The sequence below is a fragment of the Amphiprion ocellaris genome, chromosome 5, assembly GCF_022539595.1.
Source record: "Amphiprion ocellaris isolate individual 3 ecotype Okinawa chromosome 5, ASM2253959v1, whole genome shotgun sequence".
NCBI classification, from domain to species: domain Eukaryota; kingdom Metazoa; phylum Chordata; class Actinopteri; family Pomacentridae; genus Amphiprion; species Amphiprion ocellaris.
The window spans coordinates 35,943-48,444 of record NC_072770.1 but is presented as its reverse complement, the minus strand read 5'-3'; the positions used below and the strand labels follow the sequence as shown (position 1 = coordinate 48,444).

General features: G+C 36.5%; 1 protein-coding gene across 4 annotated transcripts in view; it reads left to right on the top strand.

Annotated features, from left to right (window-relative positions):
* Positions 1–12,502, top strand: part of nol8 (nucleolar protein 8) — a 39,060-nt gene that overhangs the window by 19,930 nt on the left and 6,628 nt on the right. For all 4 annotated transcript variants that reach the window (XM_023264013.3, XM_023264012.3, XM_023264016.3 and 1 more), the window contains 6 exons: positions 1,122–1,295; positions 1,383–1,490; positions 3,606–3,699; positions 7,114–7,252; positions 7,330–7,413; positions 9,024–9,307. In XM_023264013.3, coding sequence (XP_023119781.2) covers positions 1,122–1,295; positions 1,383–1,490; positions 3,606–3,699; positions 7,114–7,252; positions 7,330–7,413; positions 9,024–9,307 — 883 coding nt within the window. The remainder of the gene's footprint in view (positions 1–1,121; positions 1,296–1,382; positions 1,491–3,605; positions 3,700–7,113; positions 7,253–7,329; positions 7,414–9,023; positions 9,308–12,502) is intronic.

The window sequence follows — 12,502 nt, the reverse complement described above, 5'->3', positions numbered from 1 at the left end:
TTCAGAATTGTCCGAAATTATTCAAAACGTGTCCATGAGGATTTTAAATCTGTCAAAAATGACTTGAAATTATCCAAAATGTCTTGAAACTTGTCCTAAATTGAGTGAAAATGTGCCCAAAATGACATAAGTCATTGTAGCACGACCGAAACTTGTCCAAACTGACAAGAATTTGATCAAATGCCTCAAAATATGTTCAAAATATCTTGAAACGGGACCAGGTTGTCCAAAATGATGTTAAGTTTGTCTAAATTTGTCAAAAATGATTTAAAAAAAAAAAAACAACACAACAAACAAAAAACAAAAGCTTTTCTAACATGTTTCGAACTTTTACCAGAGATTTTAAACTTGTGAAATATTACTCAAAATTGGCCACAATGTCTCAACTTGTCCAAAATGACTCGGAATTCTTCAAGAATGACTCAAAATTAGTCCGAATTATCATGAAACGTCCAAAAATGATTAAAATTTGACTCAGAATTATCAGAATTACTCAAAATCTGACCAAAGTGACACAAAACTTGTCCAGAGTGACTAAATAATTGTCCAAAAGGACTAAAATGTGTTCAAAGTGGCAAAAAACATCTCTAACATGACCCCAAATTACCTTAAAATCATCCAAATTGTCTTGAAATGGAATCAGAGTTGCTCAAAATCCAACCAATATGATTAAAAACTGGTCCAAAAATGATTAAAACTGGTCCAAAAAGGGTTAAAACTGTTCCAAAAATTATCAAAACTGATCCAAGAATAGTTAAAACCGGTTAAAAGATAACTAAAATGATTGAAATTGGATCAAAATGCTTACAACTGATCTAAAATGGTTAAAACTGGTCCACAATTATTACAGCTTCCCCAAAAATGATTAAAACTCGTCCAAAAATACTTAAAACTGGTCAATAATAGTTAAAACTGGTCCAAAAATGATTAAAATTGGTCCAAAAATGGTTAAAACTGGTCCAATAAGGTTACAACATAAAGGTGAGGAGACATAACTGCCGTAAAGAGACAAAAAATTACAAAAATAAAAGTAAAAATAACACAAAATTAGAAAAATGAGACACAAAATGTTGGTCCATTTTCAAACACCAGTTTGTTTTAACTATGAATCTGTTCTTCAGGACGCTCCGGCAGCAGCAACAGGGAAACACATCGTCTTTGGCTCTGATGATGATGATGAAGAAAAGCCGCCGAGCAACTCGGAGCTCACAGCATCCTGGAAGAGTCTGATCCTGGACGGCCAATCAGAGGCCAAGGACGCCGGAGACGAGGCAGCAGCAGCCAATCGGGAGGAGGTGAGTGAAAACGGCTTGACTGACTGAACTAGAGCTTCATTAATTAACGGAGGTAATAAACGTTAACGGAGGGTTTGTGTGTTTCAGGCGAGGCGTTCAGGTCCTCGGCTGTTCGATGGCAGCGAGGATGAGGAAGAGGAAGAAGATCACAGGTTTGACATCAGGCCTCAGTTTGAAGGTCGAGCAGGGCAGAAGGTGAGAAAACGAATTCACTGATCGGTTTTACATTTATTATTTTATAATCTTTTATTCATATGTAAAGGAAACATTTCTGTGAATGAGAGCCAAGCATCATTTCTTAGGAAGTTTATGGAGGGAAAAAAATCCAATATTGACAGAATGTTAGATATTTTTATATGAACATTACAGTTTACAGTAACCTGAACCTCAAGTAGTTGTTTGGGTGTTTTTGCTCATGGTGTCTACAAGAAAATACAGATGTATGTTCTATGTACGTTCGCTTATATATTTTAACATTATCATCCATTTCATATATAGATTTTGTAAGTTGAAATTGGTGTTGGTGACAAAACAACCACCGAAAGATGCAAAACAATTATAAAGAGACACAAAATGACCACAAAGTGACACAAAATGACAACAAAGAGACACAAAATGACCACAAAGACACACAACAACCACAGAGAGACACAAAAGGTAAAAAATAAGGACAAGACAAAAAAATGAAACAAAATGGCCACAAAGACACAAAATGACAATAAAGAAACACAAGAACTCAAAAGAACCACAGAGGGAAGCAAAAAGACTACAAAAAGATGTAAAACAACAACAAAGAGACACAAAATTATCATAAAGAGACACTAAACCAGGGGTCACAAACTGGCGGACCGCGGTCCGGATCAGGACCCAGACGCCGTCTTATACAGACCGGACCTGTAATGAGTAAATTGTAACGGGATTTTAAATTTGACCGGTCGCTTCTGTTTTACTGGCACAGCTTTCCCAGTGTTTACAGCATTAGTTAGCAGCTCAGGAAACACACAGACCAATTACGTACGAGTTCAGCCATCCCACGTGACGCTACTCAGCCAATGAAGTCTCTGCATTCAACTGCTAAACATCACAGCTCTGCGTTCAGAAAACGGTTGAGAGGTGAGCGACAGACAAAAAAGGAAATGAATAAAGCGACACTGAGAGGGAAATAGTCCTGCACATGCTGACCATGTTTGGCTCAACATACAGCTGGAGGCACCTTTCTCAACTATGAACATAACAAACATGACAAAACTGAATATGGTTCCAGACTGACCAATGAGCTCCAGATGTGTTTGAGAACGACCCTGACACCATTCAGACCACAATTCAAAATACACAATTCAAACAATACTGGCAGAGCAAACTGCAGCTCAGTTCTCCCATTAAGCAGCAGGGATATAAGGGGAGTAACAAGATAGGAAAAAAAATGTAAAAGTGTTCAATTGTTTACATTTTTTGAGATTTAGGTATTTAACGATGTATATAAACTGATTCGGGTTGTTTAGTCATTATTTTTTCAAGTTCTGCACTTAATTTTAAGATGTATAGTTATATCAAAAGTTATTTGTTAATAAATGTTGTCAAAATGTTTTTGAACCGTACTGAATTTATTTGATTTGATGGTCAGTTATTGATTACATTCACACGCTAATAAAACTTCTAGGTTACATCATCATATATCGCACTAATTGATGTTAGACGTTATGATGTTCCGGACCTTTGCTTTAATACGTTTTCTCTGACTGGACCTCTTTGAATTTTAGTTGAATACCACTGCACTAAACGATCATGAAGAGACACATAACGATCACTTAAGGTCGAAGCAAAGACGAGACACAAAATAAAAACAAAATTTAACAAAACGACCACAGACTATAAAAAGGCACAAAACGTTCACAAGGAGACACAAAACAACCACAGAGAGAAACAAAAAGACCACAAACAGATATAAAACTACCACAAAGAGACACAAAAATGTGAAAACATCCCTCCTGACATAGAAAACTACTCACAACCTCCTCAGCTGTACCTGTTCTCATTAAACTATCTTATGTTCTGTTTTTACAGTAAGGCAACACAAAGATATGTTCACCTATATTTTTTAATATCATCATCTACATCATATATAGATTTTATATCTTGAAACCTAAAATATTCAGACTAATTTCCTGGATAATTTTCTAAACTCTTTGAACTAAAAGAAGTTTTTGGGTGTTCTTTTTCTTCTTTTTTTATGCTTTTGTCTCATTTTTCTTCACTGCAATCTAAAGTCCTGAACCTCTCTGTATGTTTGTTTGTTTGTTTGTTTTTCAGCTGATGGAGCTGCAGTGTCACTTTGGGATAGACGAGCGTTTCAAGATGGACTCTCGCTTCCTGGAGGAGGACGGAGATGAAGACGAGGAGTCAGGTGAGGAAGATTTATTTTAACTGAGGTTTATACTTTAACTGTCTGAACCACCAAACTCATCACGGATATAAAAGACACGCTATGTTTTTAAAAACCACCAGAATTACACCATTTATCAGTCAGAAACTGTACAATCATCAGATTTCCAGCAGTCCTTGAACTACTCATCTATGACTGTTAATCTGCGAGGAAAATTAACCAAATCTGAGCTTGAAGTTGTTCTGTTTCACTAAAATCATGTCTCATTTAAAAATTCACCAAAAACATACAGTTTGTTTTAACTAGATTCTGAAAAAAACTCAAAATTCTGAGTTCCTCTGTGTGACTGTGAAGCCATCAGCGACTCAGCTGCAACCAACAGACAAGTTACAAAAAATTAACTAATCATTAGTGACTTTCAGTTCCTTCTGGAAAATAAACCAAATTTAACCCTAAAAATAGCCATTATTCATTAAAATTGCCTTATTTTATATGTTTCCGTTTTTAAAAAATTGTGAAAAATAAACAAACTTTAACCATGTTCTGTAAAAAACAAAAATTCTGAGCTTCTCTGTTCAACCATGAAGCCATCAGTTGACTCATCTGAGACCAATAGTCCTGTGGTGAAAACTCAGAGTTTCAGCTGTTTTGCGACTGTTCCTGAACTACTCTTCTGTTAAAAACAATAATAAAATTAAATAAAAAATTAAATAAATCTGAGCTTTAATTTGAAATATTTCATCAAATTCACTTTATTCTACATGTCTCACTTAAAAAATTAAGAGTTCAGTCCTTAAACTACTCATCTGTCTGCTGTTCTGGAGGAAAATAATCTAAATCTGGGCTTAAATTTGTTCTTTTTTACCAAAATGATGTATCATTTAATAATGCACCAAAAACGATACTTTGTGCTCAAACCAGATTCTGTAAAAAACTGAAAATTCTGAGCTCCCCTGTTCAACCATGAAGCTGTCAGTGATTCAGCTGCGACTAACAGTCATGTGGTGAAAATTCAGACTTTCAGCTGTTTTCCGCCTGTTCCCGAACTACTCATCTGTAAAAAAAAAACCTAAAAATTCTGCGGTCTTCATCATATCCACGAAGCCATCAGTGACTCAGCTGCGACCAACAGATGTAAAAATTCAGGGATTTTTTTGGCTGAACTGCAGGTTGTGTTTTTACAGAGAAGAGAGGAGACAAGTACGGAAACTATTAAAAAATGTAAATTGTTAAATATGTACCTATGTAGAGTCAACATATTTTTTTTCCAGTGTTGGTAGCACACTTGTGGTTGGACATGTTCAGTTCAATTCAATTTTATTTATATAGCACCAATTACAGTCAAATTGTCTCAAGACGCTTTACAGAACCCATATGCCTGAACTCCAGAGCAGCCCTAAGGAGACAGTGGCAGGAAAACACCATTTAACAGGGAAAAACCTCGAGCAGAACCTGGCTCTTTATGTGGGGGAACCATCTGCTGCTGGCCGGGTGGGTTGAGAGGGACAGAAGAGGTAGAGAGGTAGAGATAGAGAGGTGGAGGGGGGGACACAAGGACCATAAAACACACAGTTTAATACATGCATGATAAGACAGATGATACATGCAAAGTACAACTAACATGGAAACTAATTATAGTTTACTGCTATGGTGTATGGCTCTGGCATTAAATATACTACATATATAGCTGGTGGTAAACTCAAAAATATGTAGATGAGCAAATCAAGTATAGTGAGGGTGATGCAGAGTAGATTGGTGGAAATGGGCAGCTGGAGGTGGGAGAACAACCACACATCTGAAGCATCCAGCTCTGGGATCAGGGACACTCAGAGAAAGGACACAGGGAGAAACAGAGTGAGTGTAATGCAGTAATGGTATATATATTAAATATAATGGTAGATAGAGAAGGGCTCAGTGCATCCAGAGAGGTCCTCCAGCAGCCTAGGCCTGTAGCAGCAGAACTATGTTGACTCCAAGTTTTTTTTATTTGTGTAAAATAAATAATTAAAGAAATTCTTTTTTTTTCAGATTTGTCATTCTAGTTCCCTCTCCTTCTTCATGGTTGTTCTGTTTCCATAGAGGTTCAGGACTTTATATAGCAGTGAAAAATTAACCCACAGTGAAGAAAAATGCAAAGAAATATTTAGTTTCAAGTCAGTTTGCACAAATTTTTAAGTAATTTTAGGTAGATTCTGAGTAATTTTAGAGAAGTTTAAAATCATTTTGGACAAACTGAGTCAGTTTTGAGGCATTTTGGGCAAGTTGTGAATTATTCTGGACTACTATAATCAACAAAATCTTTCTTTTTTTTATTTTATTATCCCTTACTAATCCCACAAGGGGAAATTCAGATTTTCGCATATCCCCCCAATTGGGGGAGTCAGAGCACAGGGTCAGCCATGGTACGGCGCCCCTGGAGCAGGAAGGGTTAAGGGCCTTGCTCAAGGGCCCTACAGTCACCGCATCGGGGCTTGAACCTCTGAACTTCAGATCAGTAGTCCAGAAACTTAGTGGGGCTCAAACCCAGGTCCACACTTTTGTCTGATTTCTGTCATTCTAGCTGTGTACAGAAGACATTTCTGAGTTCTGTCTCCTTGGTTGTTCAGTTTCCATAGAGGTGCAGGGCTTTAGATTGCAGTGAAAAATTAACCACAGTGAGGAAAAATGAGACGAGGCTCAATTTAAAAAAACACCCTGAAACTGTTGTTTGGAGTTTAGAGGGTTGAAACAGTTTGTCAACTAATCTGGAATAAATCTGAGTTAGTTTCTATTTATAGATGACAGCTTGCAGGGCTGCTCTTGCTAGCTGAGTTTTGTTCGCCAGACTTCACCAGAAAGAGGCCTTTCTGGAGCCTAGATATGTCAACAAGTGACTTTTATTTGAGATACTATGTGGGACACAAGGGGAAGTTTGGACACGAGTTCCTGGAATTTGAATTCAGACCAGACAGTAAACTGAGGTATGCAAACAACAGCAACTACAAGAATGACGTCATGATCAGGAAAAATGAGACGAGGATCAACTTAAAAAAAAAAAAAAAAAAAAAAAAAAGTTTTTTAAAGTTTTCAAAGAGGTAGAGGTAACATAAGTTTTTTTTTTTTTCATTTATTCTACTCGAAAATCTCCTGTAGATCTGAAAACATCTGTTTTCGTCTGAGAAGTAATTTTCTTCAAAAGGTCTGAAAATACACATTTAGCATAATTAAAAGAAGTTTTCTATACACAGTTTTAAGTTTGTGATTATTAAGAAAGCTTATCAATAAATTTCCACTATGTTTGCTCACTTTACTCACAGATTTTAAAACGCTGGTCAACGTTTCCACATGGTTTTATCAGTAGCACGATTACATGCCTGATATTTGTCTGTTGTTTGCACTGAAGCCGAACCTGTGAGCTTCTCTAACTGGTGAAATAATCCGCTGGCTGTGATTCAGAGACGAAAAAGAGCCCAGTGGAGGAAGACGAAGCTCTGGAGGAGGAGAGGAAGAGGAACCTGTCCATCCTGAACAGCGTCCTCGGCAGCTCTGAACAAACCTGCAACAGCAAGACGGCCGGCAAAACCAAGAAGTTCAGGTAGGACTCAAGCAAACTGAATCAGACTCTTCTGATGTTCAACGAGACTAAATGAAGATGTTAAAATGTATTTGCAGAGACGTGTCGGCGCTTCATTACGACCCCAGCAGAGAAGAACACGCTGCGTTCGAGACCAAAACAGATGACACCAAGAAGGAAAGGTACAAGTTTCTGCACCGAAACTCAGCAGAAGGAATAATAATATCCAGAGGGAGGCACACTGTTCCATGGGACAGAATGTAGTACACAAATCGGCTACAAAAATACACAAATCAACCACAAAAATACACATAATGGCTAAAAACAGAAGCAAAACCACCACAAAGAGACAAAAAATGTTTACATGACATACAAACTGATCACAGACAAAACAACCACTAAAAGATGTAAATCTATTACAAAGAGACTCAAAATAATTGCAGAAAGACATAAAATGATTCTAAAGACGCGCAAAATGATTTCAACAAAACTGAAAATGATCACAAAGACACAAAATGGCCAATAAAAGATGCAAAACGACTACAAAAATATACACCATTCAGCCACAAAATGACTATTAAAGGCTAGAAAGAGACACAAAACAACTATGAATGGAAACAAAGAGCTTGTTTGACCACAAAGTGACAAAACAACCACTAAAAGATGTAAAACAATCATAGAAAGACTCAAAGCAACCACAAAAAGACACAAAATCACCACTTAAGGTCAAAAATAAGGACGAGACACAAAACAAATACAATATGAAATGAAACGGCCGCAAGGAGACATAAAATGACTATAAAAAGGAAAAAAACATCCAGAAAGATACACAAAATGGTCAGAGATTCAAAGTGACTATGAAGAGACACAAAACGACTATAAAAAGACTCAAAATAACCACAGAGATGCAAAATTATCACAAACACAAAATGACCACAAAGAGACACAAAACAATCACAGAGATGCAAAAAGATACAAAACTACCACAATGAAATAAAACGAGGATAGAGACATAAAATGATCAAAAACGAATTCAAAATGATCACAAAGAGACACAAAACAATCATAAAAAGATTCAAAGTGACAATCAAGAGACACAAAACAACCACAGAGACCCAAAGTGACCACTTAAAATCGAAAACAAAGACAAGTAGACACAAAACGGATACAAAATTAAACAAAACGACCGCAAAAAGACACAAAATGACTATAAAAAGGCACACAGGACACAAAACAACCAAAGGGAGAAATAAAAAGACCACAAAAAGATATGAAACTATCACAAAGACGCACAAAGTGACCACATAGACACACAACTCCAAAATGAAATAAACAAGCACAGGGACATAAAATGATCAAAAACAAATTAGAAATGACCACAAAGAGACATCGAATGACTATAAAAAGTCACAAAACGTTCACGAGACACAAAACAACCACAGAGAAGCAAAAAGACCACAAAAAGATACAAAACTATCACAAAGATGCACAAAACAACCATAAAAAGACAAAAAATGACTTAAATGAAGTTACTGCTGTTGTGTATAAATGTGTGCAGCTGTCTCTCTTATGAATCCTGCTGTTGTCTGAGCAGGATTCATATGATCTTAATAAAGTAGAAAGAAAAAAAGATTTTTAAAAATAGAGATAAAATAAATTCTCTGTGGTGTTTTAGAACCAACATTGGTGCTAAAATGTAGAAAATCCCTCCTTACCTAGAGAACCTTTCATGACGTGGACCTCCTCAGCTGCACCTGTTCTCATTAAACCATCTTCCGTTTTGTTTTTACAGTAAAGCTGCCCGGAGGAAGAAGAAGGAGGAGGCTCAGAAGCTTCCAGAGGTTTCTAAGGAGATATATTACGACGTTTCTGGAGACCTGAAGGCTGTGTTTGGACAGACGAAGGACGGCGACACTGAAGGAGAAGAGACGACAAACTGGGACCAAGTGGAAGAAGAAGAACAGAAAGAAGAAGAGACGACGATATCAGCTGATCCAAAAACCGAGAAAGAAGATTCATCTGGATTCAAATTCTCCTTCTTTGGAGACGACACAGAAACGACGACAACAGAGACCGGTGGGTTTAATCTCTTGTATAGTGCAGAAAAGAAATGAGAACATTCCTGTGAAAAGTATGAACATACATACAGTAATCAGATTACTGCAATTACTGCAAACTTACACAGTGGAGTGTTTACTCGTATGAACAATTTATATGAACCAGGTTTCATACAAGATATTTAAATCGACCACGAGACAGAAAATGACCACAAAATAAGGCAAACTAACCATAAACGACCACAAAGAGACAGAAAATTACCACAAAGACAATGAAATTGAACACTAAGAAACACATAACTACAAAATGACCAGAAAAAGACACAAAGTGACCACAAAGTGACAAAACATCCACAGAGACAGAAAATTAACACAAAATGACAGAAAATAACCACAAAAGACATAAAATGGCATAAACTCCCCAATTGGAGTACCGTCCCATTAAACATTTGGTATAAAAAATGTAAAGATCAAAAATTTGAAGAATCAACAAAAATATTATGCTGGATTGCTTATGATTCTGATTTTGAAGCAGCTAAAATGGACAGTAGATTTAAGCAATGAATCAGCAGAGGGATCACGTCTTACTGCACTATTTCCAACAAGGGGGATCTGAAGACTTTTCAACAACTTATAAAAACTTATAACTTAGAGAAGCAAGACTTCTACAGATATCTACAGTTAAGATCTTACTTTGACAAACATATTAAAAATACTGAGGAGAGAGGAAAATGCCTGTTTAATATTTTTGTTGATGTTATTAATGGTAAAACTAACAAAAAAAATGATTTCTAGAATCTACTCATCCCTGCAACAAGAAAGAGGGTTCTCTACAATGTATGTTAAAACCAGATGGGAGAAAGAGGCAAATGTAAAGTTAACTGAAGAGGAATGGTTAAATATTTGTAAAACACAGTCCACTACCTCTAGTTTGCATTTGTGGAGAGAATTTATTTGGAAAAATATTTTGAGGTTCTTTATCACCCCCAAAATTAAGCAATTACAAAATAATAAACCTGAATATGGACAGTGTTGGAGATTGTGTGGTGCTAACTCTGCAGGGCATTTCCATATATTCTGGGATTGTCCTGTTATTTCCTCCTATTGGATGGATGTTGTGACTGCAATTAGACTTATCATCACACCAGAGATCAATTTTACCTTTGACGTAATATATTTAGGAAATTTAGCAGGTGGGCTCAAGAAAGGGGAGAGATATTTATTGCAAATTTTATTGGCTGGTAGTAAAAAAGCAATCACTAAAAAATGGCTGAATAAAGAATCTCCAACGATCACTGAATGGAAAAAATAATTCAGGACATCCATAGTATGGAACAAATGACATTTTCCTTGAGATACACCAACAAAAAGGGAGAAAAATATTGGAAAAACCGGATGTCATATTACAACCGGGAGGGATGTTGATGTTCCTGCTTTGGTTTACCTCAACCGCGTTTACAAAAACCCATTCTCCTTTTTTAAAATATATTTTGATTAGTTTATCTATGTTATTTGTTTTTCTGGATTTAACTGACCATTGAGGACTCAAAAGAAAGGACCTGAAAGAAACATGGTCTTGTATACCCTGATCCTGATGTAACCCACCTCATTTTCCATTTATATATTGTTTTATACCTCTGCAAGCTTAATTTTACATGCTGGCGAACTCCCTGACTGTTATGATGACCGCATCTTTTTGTTGATAAATGTACAATTTTTGTTGTTTTTGTATTGTAAAGGCAAAAATATAAATATAAAAATAGAGTATAAAAAAAGACATAAAATGGACGCATTAAGTAACAAAACGACCACAAAGAGACAGAAAATAACCACAAAACAACCACAGAAGATGCAGAACGGTATTCTGATGAACCCTAAAAAACTAATACTTTAGAAAGAACACATTGAAAATTCTTATTGAAAGCAGCAAAAGTGAAACCAGCTGGAATGACTGAAACTAAACCAATAACTCCTTTAACCCTCATCAGTACACGTGGCAAAACCTGCTTCATCTGTACACTTGGGGTCCAGCTGGACCCAGTAGTATTTCATCTGTTTCACATTTCTGTACCTGTCCATATCCTCTCAATATATATTTTCCTAAAATGTGTGTCATCTGTAGATATAAATATGAAAGAAATAATGAATTTACTATTGATGATCACTGACATGTATTGCTTACAGTATTAGTTTAAGAACTCCTGAACTGCAATGAAGCCTAATGCAACTGAAGCAGTCATCACAAGAGCAACACATATATACATAAATAAAAGATGCACAGTCCGGCTGGGGTTTGGCTGGGGTCTCCATGGACCCCAAATGATTTTTCTATATATATATACACCACAAATCTCAAATCGAATTTCCCAATAATTGGAGGTTTCATTTGATATGAGCCTTTTTTTTCTTTTACCCTCTGCTATCCCTACCCAGATCCCTACATGTTTTTTTCTTTTTTTTTCCTGAAGAAAGGCGCAGCACTGCGCAGCAGCCAGAGCTGTCATTGGCAGGGCAACTCAATGTAATTTCATTGTATATGAAAGTGTGCAATGACAAATAAAGCTATCTATCTATCAAACCTGGTTGGAATCAAATGAGCTTTGGTGTATATGATGGCAGCTATGTGGGTGAAAACTACCTAAAGGGACTGAAAAATCCAATTTGTAAATAAAAAACATGACAACTATATAGTATATATACTGTACTTGTATACCCCTGGGGTCCATAAGTTCTAAAATGAGCTGTGAACAGCAGAACTTTCTCAGTTTTGGACCTCTGAGCTGTATCTATGTCTTGATCATGGCTCCACATGGAAAAGAATTGAACAGAGGAACTGAAAACTTCACAAAGGTGGAAAATGATCCATGGAGATCAACTAAACATCAGTGAACCACAGAGTCAGCAGTAATCAGGAGGTCTAGAAGGAGTCATAGTACCACTAATCAGGGCTGCAGTGGTCGTCCTCCTAAAATGACTCTACAGACAGTGAACTACTTTCACAATCTAGCTGTGAAAAACCGACGGCAGCTGTTTCAGACTTGGTACAGGAGTTATCAATGGAAATCATTCTGTGAAGTTCAGACAGTGAAGGACAATTCAGAACATCAACCTCTCTGGACGGAGGACAAGAAATTCTAATTAAACTCTTGCTTGCACACATCCATCGTAAACTTTACTAAATAACGTGAAAAGAAGACTGACAAATGTTGGGATT